Source organism: Perca fluviatilis, chromosome 1, assembly GCF_010015445.1.
Source record: "Perca fluviatilis chromosome 1, GENO_Pfluv_1.0, whole genome shotgun sequence".
Lineage (NCBI taxonomy): Eukaryota > Metazoa > Chordata > Actinopteri > Perciformes > Percidae > Perca > Perca fluviatilis.
Genome location: NC_053112.1, coordinates 47,036,633 through 47,050,066, shown reverse-complemented (window position 1 = coordinate 47,050,066; position 13,434 = coordinate 47,036,633). Strand labels below are relative to the sequence as shown.

Here is a 13,434-nt window from a genome sequence, read left to right as displayed (position 1 = left end):
ATTTTCTCTCTACAGTAGGGATGTCCGCAGATGGAACAGCATATAATCATTACGGCATTAAATATGTATTAAAAAGACTGGGGGATCAGAGGAGAGGCAGCACACACATGGAGACAGAACGGGGAGGCGGAGACAGATGGGGGAGAGAAAGAGAGAGAAAGAGAAAGAAAGAGAGAATGTGTCCACAGGTAGCACACACACATCAATGGAAAGAGAAGGCTAGAGAAATAAAGGGGGTCTGTGTGAGGGGAAAAAAGAAGCAGACACTGTGAGAGACCTCCATTGCTTCTAATCGTTCTACTTATTGGTAGTATCGGTGATTTCCCAGCTGAAACACAACTGTGAATAGAATGGTCTACTTATCCAAACCCCATTTCCATTTTCACTGAATAATCCATTCAGGTACCCAAGAACAGTGTGAGGCAGGCAAAGAATAACTCTTTGAGTTAGTTGAGCTATATTGTTAGTCTAAACATGTATATTTTTACCACTGAGTGAGCTCGGCTTCGAAGTTGCGGGCCTACAATAGTGTCTCTTTGTATGTATGACACTAGTTTGGACAGCTGCGTGGTCTCCGAGGACACTTTTTCGCCTAGCAAAAATATCACGTTCAGGCAGCTCCAGATGTTTTCGTAGAGATTTGTAACGTCGTATGCAAAACATTGCACGGCGGCGTTAGCCATGCTCACGAACTTAATTAATTATTACAGCTAAACGCAGGCGGTGGAATATCCAGCGCCGCGCCTTCCACAACCCAACCAGTGCTGCGTGACCGAGCTCTGCGCGGGGTTGACAAAAAACGCAAATGAGCTTACGACTCTTCATCTTCTTTATGTCATTGGTGGTCACATGTGCAGCAGGCATAAGCTCCCTCTGCAGCCTCATTACCAGGGTTACCACCACACAGTGTGCGTTCCCAAAATAGAACTCTGACAGCTTCTGCAGCATCAGCCCTCCAGGCTCCCTTCACTCCTGGCTGCCCAGCTTGTTACTACCCTGACAGTTTGTTGAGGTGAGAGCTTTTTGTTACAGTTAGTTACTGTATAGAGGCCAGACATGTTAGATAGCACTGAGTTGGACAGCACATGTTGGTGAGACTTCACCCAGAAAACAGCCGTATGGGTCGATTGCGCAAGCAGCTCAGAGTTTCTTGTTAGGCGGCGACTTCTCTGGGCTGTAGAGTTTGGGTTTGCGAGAGCAAACGAGGAAGTGAGGTAACAAAAAGTATGACTCTGATTCTCCACTGTGCTGCGCTGCGGTTTTGTTCTGTCCTCCGCCACACGCCATTCCACACCGGGAGCGTCTCAGAAGCGGAGCGTCTTGCAGCCCGACTCGCAACAATCCCGTGTTTATTAAGCTAGTATCTGCCTTCCACTCCATGCACTCCTGTATTAACTCCATGGCGTGGTCCTTAAAAAAAAGATCTGTGATGTCATATTATGTTTTTCAACCTCCAAGATGAATCTCTCATTGTCAATGGTGTTGTAAAGGAGACATAAACGATATTGGTGTTAGGGTTTCAGAGGATGTAGGACCCAAATGCAGAGACGGACAGGCAATGTGAGCTTTGAGGATTTAATAAACAAATAATAAAGTCCATACTAACAAAAGGTGTCCCGAGAACAGAAGGCAAGTCCAAAAATAGGTACAAGCAGAATCCCAAAAACAGGAACAGGCAAAACACAGAACAGTGACAAGCAATCCACTGACAAGGACAAACGAGGAACACCAAACAGCAAACAATAATCAAACAAGACACAAAGACAGAACAGAGACTAAATAAACTAGGTAACGAGGACTAACAAGGGACAGGGGACACTAGGCTGGGCAAACAGGTGAAACACATAAGACAACCACAAGGGCGGGAAAACTAAAGACAGGAAGTAAAACTAGACAAGACAAGGGAGAAAACAGACTTCAACATAAAACAGGAAACAAACATACAACCATGACATTTGGGGGTGCCTTTTGGTAAACTGACTGGATAGACTTCCTGCCCGGCCGTCCAAACGGCCCGCAGCTCACATGAAAATAAACCTGGCGTGTATCTTTAGCGGAGCGGAGAGCCACTTCACACACGCTTCTGGGACGCACCGTGGTGCGGCTGGTGGAATATCAAGCGTTGACTTGAATGGCAGCGTTTGCTCGTGGGGGGCAGAAGCGCCCGGTGGAAAATAGGGGCAAGTAAAAAAACAATGCCAATGTTGTTTTTTCTAAACTACAAAAGCACCCTAGTCAACTTCTTCTTGTCAAAAAGGATGCCAAGTGTAAACATGGCCTAACTAAGTATTTTAACTTAACCAGTTCTGTTTCACAACATCAAGTACGTGTTTAAAACTGTTCCTGTTACGTTAAATATGGTCACATGATTATACCGCCACCGTGCGGCAGTTAATAGAACTGCCCGTTGTCTTGTTTTGGGAAACTTTAGAAATCAACCTATTATGTTGTTTAGATATGAGGATGTGTTACATTTAGCTGACAAAAAGAATGAAGAGCATGGAACAATAATGTTAATGTAACAGTTAAAAGTTGTGTAAATCTCCATCTGAAAGAATTGAAACTATGACTACGCAACAATTACAGATTAACATATTATATCATAATTTGGCTTTAAAGGCCTTGCTGAGAGGAACCATTAGATTATTTCAATCTTCATACTTTATTTCATCTCAAAGGATAACAATACTCAGATTGCACCCAAAAACAGATTTTGAAGCCTCTCTCCACAGCTGAACACTGTCATATAATGTAAATGTCTGCCACAGAGAAAGATGAAGGCTGTCAGACACATAAATGATCAAAATCTTAAAAAGGTCTCTGGCTCATCTGCCTTTGTGGAGAGGCAGTGACGTTTTCTGTCCAGGACATTTACAATGTCCACAGTGCTCTCCATTTGGCGATGAGTTCCACAGATAGCCGTCACACAATTATTGCTTCCTAACAACAATATAACAGTGTACAAGAACTGCATGTGCTATACATGTATGTTTAAGAATTTACAATGCTTTATATTTTTAAAATTGGTGTACATTCTTTCAGTTTTATGTGCTCAGGAAGTACAAGTTCAATAGTTTTCCAGATGAAAATACCGTATAAATTCATTAGAATTAGGGCTGAGTGATTAATTCTTTCTATATTGAAATTGCAGTTTGAATAAGTAATTGTCATTATGCATTTTAATTAACGACTTAAGCTGTAGGAAAAGTTTTAGTCTCAAAAAGCGCATTTACGCTTCACTAGTTAACTAGTAAACGCAAATTTGCCATACTAGTTCAATAGTAGGGCATAACATCTACTTGTACCACCAGTAAGGTCAAAGGGCGCACTAGTAGTACTAGTGGCATCCCTTTCGGTCTTACGATGCCGTTTGATATTGCACATATGTATTTAATGCTCAAATGGATTGCCAGAGGTCTCTGCATGCTGGTACAATTAACACTCAGTCAAAGATGGTTTCCTCAAAAAAGAAACATAAGTCTTTCTTATTTTGATGTTTGGAAAGGTAGTTTGTTCAAAAACAATAAGATGGCGAGGTGAGGTCTTGGAAGGTTCTCCGTCATCCAGGTCATAGTTATCCAACGAAGGGTTCAAATCATGGGCAACTTAGCTTGGTTAAAGGTGCTTCGAAGACATTTTGTCTTTCATCCGAGAGACTTCTTCAGTTCTGACTGAACAGTAGGGAAACCCAACTTAGAGGTTAAATAGCTGAGTTTCTCTACTGTTCAGTTCAGCGTTAACCAGGTCTAGTTGCCCTTGATTTAAATGCTTCCTTGGATAAGAGAGTGGTGAGGTCTCTCTAGATAAAAATCTGGCAGCTTATATCACATCCTTTTCAAACAGTTAGCAGCTCGCCTGCTTGTGGTTAAGTGTAAATGACTGATAGCTACTGTGTTTTAAACTGGATTTTCCCAGTTAAAGGTTTAAGCTCATCATATAATAGTTTAAAGCATATCTAATAGGTTAGAGAGCAGATCGCTGGTATTTGGAGCAGTGAACTTGTGGTGTCAGTCTGTAAATTTAACATTAGCTAACCACCCAGCTTAATCAGCACTTTGTCATCATAGACATAATTATATGGGCAACTATGTGCAATCGCTGTATTATAATGACATTTTAGACTGATCATGATTGGTGGTCATGATTCTTTTAGAAAAATATTAAGTATTGTCAAGTATACCACAAATTTAACATGTTACTAAATTGGTATTTTTTTCCAATAGAATATTAGCTAGGGTTACTTAAAAGTTGACATAATTTCCTATCTGGTTTGAAAAATCTGTTCTTAGGAGGACCGAAACAAAAGCCACTGCATGATTTTATCTGATATTTTCAACATACTGTAGATTACAATATGCTGGGGCTTTACCATGTTTAATATGTAGGTCAGCAACAACCTAGAGTTAAATTTAGGGGAAATAATCATTAGGTGAATGCAGATTAGATTTTTTTTTCATTCAGCCCTGACCTGAATAGAACAAAAACCAGTACTGTGTATTTTAGATTTAGTTCATCCTTTCATATTACCTACAACTTGTTTAACAATCCTCAGATCTCTGTACTTACCAGTAGAAGCGATTGGGAGCCACTCTCTCGTGCACCACCTGCCACCTCCTCCCAAACTCCACCGAGCTGTAGAGCTGTAGCAAGACAACCAGGCACCAGTTAGTGTTCATTCACATACCATCTTAAAGGGGTAATAGAATGATTATATAGCGTATTTCACACTGTTCCTTAAGGTCTCCTAATAGGGTATGTAACATTGGTTGGGCTGAAAATGGCCCGGCTGCTGTTCTATGCTCCCTAATGCAACCCTGTGAAATAGGCCTGGATTGAAACGAGAGGTTTTCTGAATGAATATTTAGATGAGCTGCGCACTGATTGGTTGGTTGAAGCACGCACACACACACACACACACAGCCCCTCCCCTCCGTGCTGCTCCGTGCACACCACGTCACACACACTGCACAGAAATGTTATACATTGTTGGTCTGTAATTTTATTACTAAATTCACTTCTGAGACGTTTTTTTGCGAGAAATTAGCTATGTAGAGGTCAAATATGTGCCGTTTTACTAAAATTGATGGCTAATTGCAATTTTGGTCAGACTGTGTTGGAGTTCAGGAGCTCTACAGTCTGACATGATAGCGGCCGGTGCCTACCTGTCCCCGCTGTGAGCTGGCTGGAGCTCTTTCACGACCGGCATCCCGCGGCGCTCCATACCCAGCGCAAAGTCACCGTTTCTGGGTTACTGGACTACCAAATGCCGCTGCCCTGACGGAGCTCCATGGCCGGCAGCTCGCTGCTCTCCCTCCCCTCTTCCTGCTAAATGGCCGGTGAGTGAGAGCGTGGTCAGCAAGCTTGTTACACCCGCAATCTCTTGTGGTGAGCATTATAACTTCGAAAAACACAGGTTCCACTTAATCTTATAATGGATATGTGTTGAGTTATTTAAACAAATGATCGGGGAAATAAACGCCTCTTGTCCGCGAGTCTCATGATAGAGCTCCAGCCAGCTGACAGCGGGGTCTGTGAAGGTGGACAGGCCGGGCTGGAAGCCAGCCAACCCAGCAGGCACCCGCCGGCTGTCATGTCAGACTGTGGAGTTTCTGAACTCCGACACAGTCTGACATTTACAATTAGGCATACATTTTTGTAAAACGGCACATATTTGAGATCTACATAGTGGATTTCTCGCATAAAAAAAAGTCTCAGAAGTGAATTTAGTAATGAAATAGCAGACAAACAATGTATAAAATCTCTGAGATCTGCCCGACCTAGATTCAGAAGACCAGCTGGCCTCAGATCAGTGGTTTGTATGTAAATGTTGGGGTGTGACAAAGGTAGAGACTAGAGCCAAATAAGGTACAGCCACCGAGTTGACATCAACTATGAGCTTTGTTGAGATTTGCCCGTTTTCAGCTGCAGTTTCAAATTGTGAGATCTGCATAGGAAAGAGGTGTCAATGGGACTTTGAGGTACTATGTATGCCTATTTTACCCACCGAACTGTTGTAATTCAACTATGACAAGGTAAACTTGGTTTTGCATTCTATCACCCCTTTAACAGCCGATCAAATTTACCATTTTGTACAACACAATCACAACTATCAAATGCTGCACTGCGTTTGCCCTCAAATGATGTGCATGTGCACAGGATTTTTTCTCCAGGTTTGTTTTCCCACTTTGATTTACTTCAGTGTACCTCAGTGATCCTTTTAACAGCCGCAGCACAACGGCGAGTGGGAGACAAACTCTCTCTCTCTCTCTCTCACACACACACACACACACACACACACACTGTACGTAAGTTCTTTATTTGAATCCAGTAAATAAGATTAGAATTGACATAGGATTTCAACACTGCAGAGGAATAACATGGGCCGCAAAAGTCAGATTTCTGACATGACCAGCCATTACTGCCAACACATTCTCACTCCCATCGCGTCAAAAAGCGACGCTTGATGAGGTGCCTTTGAAAAGTTTGTTATTGACGCAAATAGTCTCCTTTAGCATCATATTTAGACGCGCTTGGACAGGACTCTTGGCGTCACTTTTCGACGGCACTGGGTCGGGACGTACTTTTAACTGACTGGAAGGATGGTGTTACTAATTGTTTTGGTTTCTGGCCAGCAATTTTTCAGTTTGGTTCTTTCTCACTGCTTTCATCAACCTCATTTTCAGATGCAGCACACAGCTGTTTTCAGCGAAAAAGGCTCTTCCGAATTGACTATAACTGGGGATTTCCACCAGATGCGTAACGGCTGCGTAACGGCTGCGTAACGGCTCCGAAACGGCGGCGGAGTCATTAGGTTTCCAATAAAGGCTATGTGTGTATTTCCACTGACTGCATAACGTCTGCGTTCCGACTGAGTCCCAGCTCCGGCAGTTCGCAGCCCTCCGGAGGAGATACGCAGAGCTTCTATTTTTGTCGGATGCCAGAGAGCTCCGCAGCAATTCAGCACAAGGCAGATAGTGCGGGACAGGAAGTCGAGCACAGAAACAAAATAAATATCGGGTTAATTTTCAAAATAAAATCCACCTTGCTCACGGCGGATCATATTTCCCTGCACTACACCTTGAAAACACAGCACAGTCGTTTCCCCTCTACTCCTCTGGATGGAAACTAACTGTTGTTGGTTTTGTGGTTCTATTCTACCTGAATTCGCAAGAACTTGTTGGTCCTCGTGACTACAGCTGTCAGTCATGGCGCAACAAATCCGGACCTGGTGGGTATTGACAGACGGCGGAGCACACAGCAGACACACAGCGGAGCCGGTCCGCAGCCGTTACGCATCTGGTGGAAATGAGGAGTAACACTTCCTGCTTAGCACCGAACAGCAGAAAGATGAAGTCAGGGACACGCTAGTCTTGCATTGCCAGACCTTCCTTCACAGCGCTGCGGAGGAAGGTCTGGCTAGTTCACACAGCATCCATTGTGAGCCAATCAAAATCGTCTTGGGCGGCGCTAAGCGCCGGACGGACTAACGCTGCCTCTGCAAAATAGCCTCAGGAAGGAACTTGTTTTGGTTGAACGTGTAAGTTTAAAACATGTTTTAGTCGTGCAACGGGAAAACTCAGATTGGACAGATAGTCTACCTAGCTGTCTGGATTTACCCTACAGAGATCTGGGGAGCGGTTAACCATAGTCCTCATAAATCCACCAGAGTTTAAAATGTCAACACTAAGAAAGCAGAAGGTAACGGACATCCGGCTGAAGTGAGGGTGAAGAGCTGATTTCACACCTGTCTGGTAGAGCAGAGGCATGGGCAACAGCGGAGTGGGGAAGAAACTCTCCCCTGTGTAACTTGTTTGCTTGCATCACCCAAGCATTTATCCAGATTGTTCAACATGTCACTCCGGGCAGAGAAGCGGCCCGAGCCCTGGTGAGCCTTCACCAGGGCAGACGATGAGAGGCGGACTATGCCATCGATTTCCACACGCTGGCAGCAGAGAGCTGGTGGAACCAGGCTGCTCTACTAGATGCTTTCCTGTATGGTCTTTCTGGCACGCTGAAGGATCAGCTGGTTCCATTGTATCTCCCAGGGGACATCGCTCTGGCAATTAAGATTGACAAGCGGCTCTTCCAATGTGAAAGAGAGAGGTTCGACTCCAAGGGTCTCGGGTAAAGGGCGCTCCTCGCCACCGCCATCCAAGGAGCGTTTTGTGACGGCTCCAGTTCTGGTTTTACCTGACCCCGGTCAACAGTTCGTGGTGGAAGTAGATTCCTCCAATGTCGGCCTGGGTGCGGTCCTCTCTCAACACCTCCCACGGATGGTAAGCTACATCCTTGTGCTTTTCTCTCCAGTAAACTGTCCCCTGCTGAAAGAAATTATGATGTGGGTAATTTGTAACAATGTGCTGGCAGTCAAGGTGGCGTTGGAAGAGTGGAGACATTGGTTGGAGGGGGCGGAGCTCCCATTCTTGGTTTGGACGGACCACAAGAATCTGGAGTATCTACGATCTGCCAAACGACTGAACTCTCGTCAGGCCAGGTGTTGTGGGTGTGTGTTCTCGACTGTTTGACTCTGACTCCTCCCCCAAGTCCGAAGAAACCATCCTCCCAGTGTCCTGTGTTGTGGGTGCTGTCTCATGGGAGGTTGAGGAGATGGTTAAACAAGCTACTGTTGACCTACCTGTGCCGGTCGGCTGTCTGCCGAACCGCCTGTTTGTCCCTCCCAAACTTAGGTCACCTGTCATCCATTGGGCCGATTCTAGCTCTCTGTCCTGTCATCCAGGAGTCAAGAGAACTACGTTTGTGGTTCAGCAGCGGTTCTGGTGGAATCTGTGAAGGAGTACGTGGCAGCCTGCCCTGTGTGTCCTCAAACAAATCTTCCACCAGCGGGATTACTCCATCTTCTCCCTGTGCCCTCTTGACCCTGGTCAGATATATCTCTGGACTTCATCACAGGTTTGCCCCCTTCTGAGGGGAACACTACCATTCTGACTATTGTTGATAGATTTTCCAAGATGGTTCACTTTGTTCCTCTACCTAAACTCCCTTCCGCCAAGGAGATGGTGGAGTTTATGCTTCAGCATGTATTCAGGTTGCATGGACTTCCTAGAGATGTGGTGTCTGACCGGGGCCCCCAGTTCATCTCTCGTTTCTGGAAGGCATTCTGCAATCTTCTCAGAACCACTGTAAGTTTGTCTTGAGTTGGAGTTGGGTCTACGCTACCTGTCTTCCAGGAATTCTGCCAGTTGGAACAAACAGCTAATTTGTGTGGAATACGCCCATAACACTCTGCCCTGCTCCTCCACCGGCCTCACTCCCTTCCAGTGTGTGTACCAACTTCGCGGCTCTGGAACAGGAGGTGGGAGTTCCCTCAGCCCAAGCATTGTTTCGCCAGGGGTACTGTCATGTCTCATCTCTGTATCAAGTTTTTGTTTTGTGTTTAGTTTTCCATTTCCTGTTTTATTTTGAAACTTACCTTCTCGTCTCATTTCAGATCTGTTGACTCCCTGGTCTTTGTCCTCCTTCCCGCCTGTGTGATTACCTGTCCCCGCACCTATGTGTTGCCCCTGCGTCTCATTGTCCCCCCTGTCTTGTGTATTTAAGTTCAGTCTTACACTTACTCCTGTGCAAGATCGTCTGTTTTCCTTCTGTGCAGCCTTCAAGCGTTTTTCCTTGTTTCCTGTGTTCCTGAGTTCCTGATTCCCTTGGATTTTTGACTACTGCTTGTTTTTCGGATTTCCATTTGCCTGTCGTTACTTGGACACTGTTGCCTGTCAGTTTTATTAGTGCTCTAATAAAACCATTGAACTCGAGTTTGTGGGTACATTTCCTAGATGTTTTTTCTCATAATTTAAATGTTAGGAGATTACCCCTAGTGCCCCAAATAAACTTAGGTATGGGTTTGCATAGGTTTGCATTCTGCATACATATTTTGTTGTAGCAGTACATTTCCAGGATTATTGCCTCTAATCCGGTGCTGTAGGATGTTCTGCCGGAAATCCCTTGCCTTTCATTCTCAATGTGTTGCCGTTCTCAAATTCCGTTCCCTTTCGGGAAACAACAACTAACTTCAAGCTAGCAAGCTACACGCTGAAAATGGCAAGTTTTGAAGAACATTTGGATCGTGCAACAAGGCATGGCCTGCTTGGTTCTTTCGGAGAATGGTTGTAAAGATTTACAAATAATATGTTTCCGGCATTTACCCTAACTGGGACGTTTGGGAGCAATTAGTGGGATTGCTGTGGACGAATTACACAAGGTGAAACACTGTTGAGAGCTAATGAGGTTTAACAATGTATCCAGCTAATTTAAATAGCTCAGGTTACTGTATTGTGTCAACAGTTAACTTAATTAATATTGTACTATATGTGGTGTTTTCTTCAGTGGGGTGCAAATGTTCCACCAAAACAAGTTCCTTCCTGAGACTTTTTTGCAGAGCCACTGTTGTGGCGCCAAAATGAAAACAATCCAGAGCATTTTTTTCTCCTATCCCAGAATGTATCTGTGGTGTAGCCAGACATTACTCCACGGCTCTGTGGATTTACTCAGTAAATCAATAACCTCAATGATATACTCACTGACGTGCTTTTGTCTCCAAACACACCTGCACCTCTGACAAAGCACAATGACGAATCCGATTACTTTGGAGCTCACAGCTGGAATTTAATGAGGCATAAAACTTATTTCAGTGTTTCAAGCTGGACCTTTTCCATTTTTTGCATGAGCAACCATGCATAATAATAATAATAATAATAATAATAATGTGTAAACAATCATTTATTAGCGGATAACAAAAATGTGACTCTGTTTGTTTACATTAATTTATTTTCTAATTGCATTTATTTACTCTATCCCGAAGGGTGAAGTGTAGGCCTGCATTTTCAAAAGCATCCATGAGAACACATTATCACTGGTGTCAAATCAATAATTCTCTTTTATTTTGCTACTAAGTGAGTGATTATTGCTCATAGCTTCCTTATATTTCGCTGTATTTCAACGGGAGAAAAACAAAAGAGTTTCTGCTAGATTATAACTTGGAACAAAAATATGCTTAAGACTTTAAATGAAGGGGGGTTCCTTGACCAAAGAAAATCTTAGTCATATGATTTTGTCGAGTAACTGAGTTTCTCCATAAAGAATCATGCAAAAGCACCACTTTTACCACAAATCTTGTTTACCACAGATGTGCTCATAATTTCTTGGAAATAAGTCATTCAGCATGAAAAAGTATTATACCAAAGACGAAAGCAACCGATTAGTCGACTTATCGACAAAAACGGGGCAGCCCTATTTAAATGTCCCTACACCTATGAGAATGGCAGTAAAATACAGTGAAGCGGGACCTAAATGCAGTTCTGACATCATATAAAGCATATATATTCCCCCCATTGTATCCGCTTCATTGGATCAGATCATCTTGGATCCACAGTGGGCATATGCAACTATGTATATATCCACTGTGACTATTGCATCTGGTGTGTGTATATTCTCATGTCAAAGAGGGAAAAACAAACGGCACGGGTGATGACATTTCCATGACTTCCATGCCAAGCTGTGCTAAGCAGATGCAAGCCAAACTGGGTGTGGGGTGGGGTACGAGGAGGAATGCAGGAAATCACTTTGACTAATTATCCTCCTGCAGCAAGTTAGTATGTAGCCAAGCAAGTGACAGTGAAGAGGCAGAGAGCAGGAGACGGGGGAGGCGAGGTGGTGCAGCCTTTACAACCTCCAAAGGTCTCTCAATCAACAAATGCAGCAGCACTGCCAAAAGGAAGGAAAGGGAATTGAAAGAGAAGCAGTTTTGGGGTGGAGACGATGTGTGCCAGTTAGGGCAAGTCTTGCTTTGCCAGACCTCCACAACTCTGTGTCAGCGCTGTAGTACGGTCTGGCTACCGCGCTTATCTATTCTGGGATAGGGGGAAAAAACACTCTGGGCCCGGCGCAAGTGTCTTTGCTACTTTAAGATCGTCCAGCGCCCACATCGCTTAAATAGCAAATGCACATGCGCCTATCTGTGCGCCAATGGGCGTGCTGCTCTTACAGGGAAGTGTGTTTAGGTGAATTCTTGGCGTATTGCTATCTTAAGGCAGCTTAGATCGTTAAAATAGGGCCCTCTGTCTTGTTTGCATTTCTTTAAATCAATCACAACCATCCTGGGCAGCGCTAAAGCGTGATTTATGCATCTGCGTTAAATCTACCCCGTGGCTACATACGTAGGTACATGGAGGCATGGGCCCTACGCCGAAGCCCGACGTGCACCTCTCCAAACATTTAACTACACATCGCGGCAACGCACGTCGGCTTGGTAGCGTTGCATTTCCCCCTACTCATTTCCTGGTTCTCCTTCCGTCAGAAAGCACAGGGGAGACACTTTGTTTCTCTCACCATGACTCTAGCGTCACTACTCACTGTGGAGCTAATCGCCGAGTCGACCGTTTTCTGGAATATGTTTTCATGCTAATCAAATGTGACTAGTTTTATTGCAAACCACTAATTAGCTAATAAAGTTAGTCGTCAGGGCACGGGTAAAGTAAAAAGAAATCGCTATTTCTATACCACTAACAAGGCTCAAAATATCACCACACTTCCACGGTAGCATAATGAGGGTCCCTACATGTACACTGAAGCATTGAGAACTTTGTAAGTGTACAGACAGTTTATTAAAAAGATAGTTTATAAAGACAGTACCGTTCATGTATACGCCTGTATATAATTCACAATAATACTGCTCAGATGAGGTCAACTTCAACTTATTCCATTTCTTTCTCTATCCTCTTTGGATAACCTCAAGACATTTATATGTAATGTCTACAGAAGGGGTTTCTAGAAATTTGACAGAAGGTAAAGAAAGCTACTCTACCGTAACAAGGTCTGTAAAGAGTTTTCTACTTGATTTAAATAAACGTTGGGTCGTCGAGCTGACATGAGTATAGACCCAATATGCGACTTTGAATTTTGTGTGTGAAATAAGCAGTACTCTAAAGATATTCCACTGTCTTAGAGTTAGAGGAAAAAAGGAAAAAGCATACTGAGTACATACACTTTAGACTGATATCGCTTGTACTATAGGTAGGGCAAATTACTTACAGACAAGATAGTCTCTCACTGAGACATATATGCTGGATATGACTACTTCCTGGAAGCAGTACATACCAAGGCAGACCAGTTTGACTGAGCTTACAAGAGAATCAGTAGAAAAAATGTGTTTGTTCATTTTTTGCCACCACTAGTCTTAATCCAAAATAAAAGTCAAGATTTTTTTTTAATTCTTTTAATGCTGTAGAAACTGTGATGACTTCTGATGCCTTAAACATGTGAACCCCATGACATCATTACTTTATGATAATCATTTAGTAGTGGTTTTGAAAGCCCAGACCCCTAATTAAATGTATTCATGCAGTGCATTCAGTTGGAGTCATTCATAGCCAGTATAGTATGGAATGCCATTTTATTAAATATTTCATAAATGAATAAATACGT

The 13,434-nt window shown here is 43.6% G+C and overlaps 1 protein-coding gene across 5 annotated transcripts in view; it reads right to left on the bottom strand.

The window, feature by feature from the left end:
• LOC120564084 (VPS10 domain-containing receptor SorCS1) overlaps positions 1–13,434 on the bottom strand; it is a 279,471-nt gene that overhangs the window by 75,421 nt on the left and 190,616 nt on the right. For all 5 annotated transcript variants that reach the window (XR_005640059.1, XR_005640058.1, XM_039808768.1 and 2 more), the window contains exon 5: positions 4,567–4,640. Coding sequence is in view for 3 of the 5 variants with exons in the window: in XM_039808768.1 (XP_039664702.1) it covers positions 4,567–4,640 (74 nt within the window). In the remaining 2 variants the exon portion in view is untranslated. The remainder of the gene's footprint in view (positions 1–4,566; positions 4,641–13,434) is intronic.